The 7,526-nt window shown below is 47.3% G+C and overlaps 1 protein-coding gene across 1 annotated transcript; it reads left to right on the top strand.

Annotated features, from left to right (window-relative positions):
• Nucleotides 1–873: 873 nt before the first annotated feature.
• LOC129709573 (insulin-like growth factor-binding protein 5) lies at nt 874–6,191 on the top strand (the record flags this gene model as incomplete). The annotated part of the gene is given in 2 exon segments (XM_055656022.1): nt 874–884; nt 5,540–6,191. Coding segments are annotated over 2 exon segments (663 nt in total), but the record flags the coding sequence as incomplete, so codon positions are not given.
• Nucleotides 6,192–7,526: the final 1,335 nt, after the last annotated feature.

A 7,526-nucleotide genomic window follows, 5' to 3' on the forward strand; every position in this document is an offset into this window, starting at 1 on the left:
GTGACCAAACGTGGTCGCTTGAGGCGTACAGCCTCGTGGGGCCTGTCCCAATTCGAACCGCGGAGGCATATGGAGTTGTGCGGGGCTGGTCCCGACATCATACTCACCAATCAGCTGAGCTGGAAGCGGGATGACTGAATTTGGACGTCGCACGGCGTCAGGCCGTGACGTCATCACGCAACGGCACGCCGGGCGGTGACGTAAACGATCTCATCTGTAATCTCATCTGCCACGATCTAGGCATACGCCGTCAAGACGCTGCGTATGATGTCAAGATGCTGCGTACGACGTCAAGGCGCTGCGTACGCCCATCGAGGCGCTGCGTACAGGCCGTTGGCGCGCAGGATTTTCGGACAGTGCAAGATTTTTGGAGCCCCGCGTGATGTCGGGACCAGCCACGCACAACTCCATACGCCTCCGGCGATCGATGTGGGACCGGCCCCGCGAGGCTGTACGCCTCAAGCCACCACGTTTGGTCGCGCTAGACACATGCAAACGCATGCTGGTAGGACACGGACCCTTGACTCGCTGAATTAATCCACCACTTTGCATCTTTTTTTCTTCGAATACCACACTTGGACATCGACCACCGAGACAATTTTAAACCCAATTGTTTTGCTCACCCTGAAACCCATTTTTAGTTTCGTTTAGAGATACAGTGCAGAAACAGAGACTTCAGCCCACGGAGTGCACATTACCCAGCGATCTCCACAAACTAACACAGTAGGGACGATTTTTACCAACCCAATTAACCGACAAACCTGTATGTCTTTTGAAGTGCGGGAGGAAACGAAAACTGAAGATCTTGGTGAAATCCCACACAAGTCATGGGGGGAACGTACAAATTCCATACAGACAGCATCCATAGTCAGGATCGAACCCGGGCCGCTGGCGCTGTAAGCCTAACCGCTCTAACATTTGTGATGTAACCTTCCAGCTGGGGTGTGGGCCGAGCATCAAAAATGTGTCTAGAATTTAACTTTCATGACCCATGTCTGGTATCTACTTGAAATTTGGCACAGATTTAGATAAATTATAATTGAGAAGGAATTCATAACTCGTCAGGGTCAAAAGTTGTACACAAATTAATTAAGCTGATTAGAAAATTAGATCAAAAAAGTAAGCGCCATCTAGTGCTCAATGCTCATATTAGTCTATGGGGAGCCTAATTCTGTGCTGCAAACTGTTTCATGCAATGTCACAGTGCATTGATTGGACAATTACTACTCGGAAAATTGGAGGTTTTTCTCATATTTTTAAATTATGTGCAGGTTTTGGTCTTGATGAGTTTCAGGTATGATTTCTATAATATTTTTACTCAATATAAATACAGGTAGATGCGTGATTTGGTTCACAAAATGAAATGAAAAAGCCCCTCGGCCCATGGTCTAAGCTTACCATGTGGGGCCTTGTCAAGGGCCCTGCCCTGCTCTCGTCAATCCTCTTCGAGAAATTCAGATTTGTGAGACACGATTTCCCACGCTCAGAATCGCTCTGGTAACATCTTTACCATTGAGGTCAGGATCACATGACATATTGTAACCTGGTATGAGAGCAAACTGGCAAATGGAAGCGTATATCATTTCAGGGACACAAGAAGAGCAGATTTCCCTCTGTTACAATGGGTTAGGTTTCTAACGCCTCTCCCTCTCTCCATCATGTGAAAACTGAGACAGTGAGTAAATTCTGAATCTCTGCTGAGCCAGCAACTGTAGAGCTGGTGGGAGAGTCAGTCTCCTGAGGAAAGATGTGCTGAACCAAAAGCACACTCCTTTATTGACAAGCTGAACCACAAATCAATCCTCCAATAACCATTACGCCAGCTGAAAAAGAGCAGGTACGTGAGAGTTTTTTTCCCTTTATTTCAGACTCCTCATCTCTGTTAAATGTTTTTGGTTTCCACGGATTTCTGGTTGAAAGAGGATCTCCAAATGCTAACAAACCTTCAACAAGTGACCAATTACATTCAATAAAACCATTGCAAACATTTGTGAAATAAATGTTCACTCATCGAGGGAGATGAATTATAAAGATTTTATAAACCTGAAAGGGATGAATTACACAGATATAATTTTCCACTTTGATTTTTTTACCAGACTGTTTGTTCTGTCAGTGATATTCTCGTCAGGGGCGGAAAACCAAGGGGGGCCAGAGGGGACATGTCCCCTCCATGTTTTGAGAGGTGGGGGACATTGTTGCGTTACAAATACTGTGAAGCTGTAAGATTTTTGGAACAGGAGAGCATTTGTATCAGGAATGTTCTCCATCTGATACTGCACCAAGGCCTGAAAAAACCGACTGGTTTTAGAGGCTCACCACTGCTGTGGGAGATTTTCCTTGCGTGCTGATCTGGCCGAAGCCGTAACTAAGCCAGCGACTGGGTTCCAGGTGAAAGCTATGATTCAGGCCGCAGGTGAACATACTAATCCTTCCAACAGCATTGCTCTCAGGGACATTGTAATGGGGTGTCCACTTTCCTAATGCTCCTGCTTCATTTCACTTCTCCATCATCCTGCAATCTCTTGTTACTGTGAAGAGACAAATGCTGTTATATTCCCCTCTCCTTTCACATGCAGACCCTGCTCCTCTTTTATCTCAGATACCCAAGATGTGCAACCCTCAGGGTGTAGAGCATGGGAAGGAGAGCCAAGGTTAGCAAATATTGCCGCTAGATACACACAAGAACACAAAGGTGCTGGAGTAACTCTTCTTCTACTTCTTCTATGTATTTTATTTTTGGCGGTTTGCAAACAACTTTTTAGTGCATTACCGCCAACAACTGGTATGGAGTGTGGATCAAATAACATTATAACTTATATACTAATAACCTATATCTTTCCAAACAAATTGGTTACCCTGAGAAAAAGCATTAGGATTTGATAGCACTTATATGAATTCTTTTGTAAAATATTTATTAAATCAAATTGTACTTTTTCTTTTCTGAATCATTCACTCATTTGTCTTCTTTCTTCCTCATACCCCTCACAATGTATAATGACATGCTCTATTGTCTCTTCTTGCCCACAGTATTCACATCTGCCTGTATTAAGCTTGCCTATTATAAAAAAGTGTACTGTTCAGACCAGTGTGTCCAAATCTGATTCTTGAAATTACTGTCTCCTCTTTTCTGTTTTTTCCTGCACATCGCATTTCTCCCACTTTCCTCTGGACTCTAGAACCACCGTCCTTTCCGCTCTTCCTCTCATTGCTTTTGCCATCTTTCCTTCAGTCTTTGCTTAATAATGTCTTTGATTTCAGTTTTACCTATGTTAATACTTCAATCAATCTTACTTATTTTTGTTACCTCTTTTGCTACCTTATCTGCCATTTTGTTTCCTCTAATGCCACTATATGTTGGTACCCATAAAAATATGACTGTAAGCCCCATCATTTGAATTCTGAACAGTGTTTGTTGTATTTCAATCAAAATGTCTGGTCTACTGTCTGAATGGCTGTGCTGTAAACTCTTTATTGCTAGACTTGAATCTGAACAAATAACTGTCCTTAAAGGCCTGGTATCCTCGACCCACTGTACTGCTAACAATATTGCAATCATTTCACCTGTGTATACTGAGACTTCATTATTGATCCTCTTCCCTACTTTGATGTGAAATTCTGGTACAATAAATGCTACTCCTACTTTATCTACTGAATCTTTTGATGCATCTGTATAAACTGGAGTAACTCAGCAGGTTAGGCAGTATCTCTGGAGAACATGGATAGGTTTTGGATTGAAACTTCTACACTGCCACTGGATACCACCAGCTTAGATTCTGGTTACTGTAAGCATTTCAACGCTGGTGTTGAGGGGGGAACCCCAGCTACGGCAACAGAGGAGTAATCCAAGAGTCCAACCTGTCTGTGGTTGAGCTCACACACTAGTTCCACACACACATGTGATCAGGATCTCAAATATAAAATTCAACAGGCCAAACCGCAGAAGATGGGTGAACAGATTATATGTTTGGTGCACTGGAATCTGTGCCAGAAAATGCACACTCAACTCAGAAAGCACAGAAGGTCCAGCACCTCTGGAGCACGCAACTTCCAGCTGGGGAAATATATCAGGTTTTGCCATCAGGCCCTTCAGCCCACAGAATCCACACTAACCATCCAGCCAGCACTAATCTCCACTAATCCATGAGGCTTAGATAGAGTTGATAAAGAATCTTTTTCCCATACAAGGAGTTTAAAAAACAAAGGGGTACAGGTTTAAGGTGAGAGGTGATCTGGAGTTTTAAAGGTGATCTGAGGGGTAAGTTTTTTTACACTGGGTGGTTGATACCCAGAACCCGCTGCCAGAGTTGGAATCATCAGATAATAATCACTATGTTAACGGGCAGTTATACAGACACAAAAATAGGCAAGGCATAGAAGGTGCAGGAAAATGGGATTAATGTAGAGTATGAAAGGTCGGTATGGATGCAATGGGCTGAAGGGCCATTTCTGCGCTATATGGCTATGACTCTTCTCCCTCACATGTTCTACCCCCTTCATTCACGCCAGATCCTACACACATTTACAGCAGCCAATATATTTATCAAGCTAACATCCATTGGAAATGGCAGGAAACCCGAGGCCCCGTAAATGTCCTATGCAGTCCCAGAGCTAACGAGCAAATCCCACCAGAGAGCGCCCAAAGCTGGAATTACATGTGAAACTGGTACTGTGAGGCAGCAGCATAACAAACTGCAGCACAGTGCCAACTGCAGTAGATGCAACTTCCAGCACACTGCTGAAGGCTGGTGGTACATTGCATGTCAGAGAAGATGCCAATGTATTGTTCAGGAGTAGTGGGACTTGAGTCTCTGCCCCGTCTAGTCCGCTGTCTGTAGCAGGAAACTGTGAAACGCCACCGCCGTCCGGAGAAGTTTTTACTCCTTCATTTCAAAGCTGGAAAACTTTGATACTTTTGCACTGCAGGAGTTTTTGGGGGGCGCAGGGGGGAGAGAGGGGGGGAAGTGTTTTTAACGGTTTTATTTTTGCGTTGCGGGAGTTTAGGGGAAAAGTTTCATAGTTTTGTGAAAGTTTGTTAGTTTTTGCGTGGCCGGGAGTTTTGGGGGCGATTTTTAGCCGGGGGGTTGTTTGTAGCAGTGGGTTGTTAGTTTTTGACAGAGGGGGACAGTTTTTGGCCAGGGGGGTTAGTTTGTGAAAGAGGGGATTCGTTTTTAGCGGGGGGTTAGTTTGTTACAGAGGGGGCTAGTTTGTGGCAGAGGGGGGCAGTTTTTGGCAGGGGGGGGGGGTTAGTTTGTGGCAGAGAGGGTTAGTTTTTGGCAGGGGGTTAGTTTTTGGCAGAGGCGGTGCAGTTTGTGGCAGGGGGGTTAGTTTGTGGCAGGGGGGTTAGTTTTTGTCGGGGGGGTTAGTTATTGACAGGGGGGTGGGAGAATCTATCGACATGTTGAGTTGTGTGCCCGTGTTACTGGCCCTGGCCGCCGGCTGCTGGAGCGGATCTTTAGCGCTCGGTCCCCGCATCCACTGCCCGCCTTGTGATGATAAGGCGATATCTGTGTGCGGGTGGCCGCCTCACGCCTGTCACTAGGTGCGGATGCTGCCTGACTTGTGCCCGGGACCAGGGGCTTAGTTGTGGGGTGTACACCGAGGTGTGCGCCGCCGGTCTGCAGTGTTTGCCCAAACCCCGAGAGGAGAAGCCGCTACACGCCTTGTTGCATGGTCGTGGCATCTGTAGCCTGGCCAAGACCCAGCGCCGACCACAGCCGACCACCCCAGAGGGGGGGTCCCCCGAGACTGAGGAGCCGGCACCCGAGGGCATGGATGACGGCTAGGTGGACAAGCCGCCGGCGAGGAAGCACATGAGGATCTCCACGCACAAGGAGCAGGCGCTGAGGAAGGACCGCGAGAAAAGCCTGCGCATCTCCAAGATCATCTCGTCGTCCGAGAACACGGCACAGGAGCGGCTGCAGTCGGCCTACAAACACGAGGCTGAGCTGGGTCCGTGCCGCCGGCAGATGGACGTGGTGCTGCAGAGCCTGCGGAAGGAGGCGTACCTCAGCCCCCACGAGGTCTACATCCCCAACTGCGACCGCAAGGGCCTCTACAAACGCAAGCAGTGCAAGCCGTCGAAGGGGAAGAGGCGTGGGCTCTGCTGGTGTGTGGACAAGCACGGCTTCAAGCTGCCTGGATCAGACTACATGCACCACGATGCCCAATGCCACACCTTTGTGAGCGACTGACGTCCCTCTCTCCCCCCCCTCCCCGCCCTCCCACCATCGACAGCGGACTTCCCTCCGAGCCTGGTGGACATCTGAAGACTCTACACTCTGGCCAGGAGTGCGACACGGAGCCTAAAGCAGAGTGACTTTACAAAATTGTATACTATTATTTCTTTCTGGGACATCGGTTTTGTCAACCTACCACACGCTGGGTTTTTATTTACTTTGGTCCTCTATGGAAACACCATCTGAAGTTGCTCATGAGCATTTGATTCACAGAGAGAGAGAGATAGAGAGAGAGAGAGGAAGAAGGGCTTCGATATTGGGTAACTTTGGTGTCTGTCAACGTTTGGGACCCCCGTGTGAGATGCATTTACCCCTCGGGTTAGATGACGGGGGAAGGGTCTCTCTGGAGTACAAGACCACGGCTGGGGACATCTTGTGGGGTAGACCAGGGCAGCGTGAATGTGCAGGGAAGGAACTGCAGATGCTGGTCTACATTGAGGATGAGACACGGGATGCTGGAGTGGCTCAGCGGGACAGGCGACATCTGTGGAGAGAAGGAATGGGCGACGTTTCGGGTCGAGACCCTGAGAGAATGGAGCGGCTGGGCTTGTACACTCTGGAGTTTAGAAGGATGAGAGGGTATCTCATTGAAACATATAACATTATTAAGGGCTTGGACACGCTAGAGGCAGGGAAACGTGTTCCCGATGTTGGGGGAGTCCAGAACCAGGGGCCACACACAGTTTAAGAATAAGGGGTCAGCCATTTAGAACAGAGATGAGGAAAAACCTTTTCTCACAGAGAGTGATGAGTGTGGAATTCTCTGCCTCAGAGGGCGGTGGAGGCTGGTTCTCTGGATATTTTCAACAGAGAACTAGATAGGGCTCTTAAAGATAGCAGAGTCAGGGGATATGGGGAGAAGGCAGGAACGGGGTACTGATTGTGGATGATCAGCCATGATCACATTGAATGGCGGTGCTCGCTCGAAGGGCCAAATGGCCTACTCCTGCACCTATTGTCTATATATTGGTGGTGTGTATATGTTGGTGGGGGGTATAGGTTAGTGAGGGGTATATATTGATGATTTGTATATATTGGTGGTAAATATATTGGTCGGGTGTATGTACTGGTGGGTTGCCTATATTGGTGGGGAACACATATTGGTTGGATGTATACAGTATATTTGTCAAATGCATATATTGTTGGGATGTGTATATTTACCCAGTGTATATATTGACCAGGTGTTTATATTGTGTAGGAAGGAACTGCAGATGCTGATTTACACCAAAGATGAACACAAAATGCTGGAGTAACTCCACAGGACAGGCAGCATCTCTGGATAGAAGGAAT

Source organism: Leucoraja erinacea, chromosome 26 (assembly GCF_028641065.1).
Source record: "Leucoraja erinacea ecotype New England chromosome 26, Leri_hhj_1, whole genome shotgun sequence".
NCBI lineage: Eukaryota > Metazoa > Chordata > Chondrichthyes > Rajiformes > Rajidae > Leucoraja > Leucoraja erinaceus.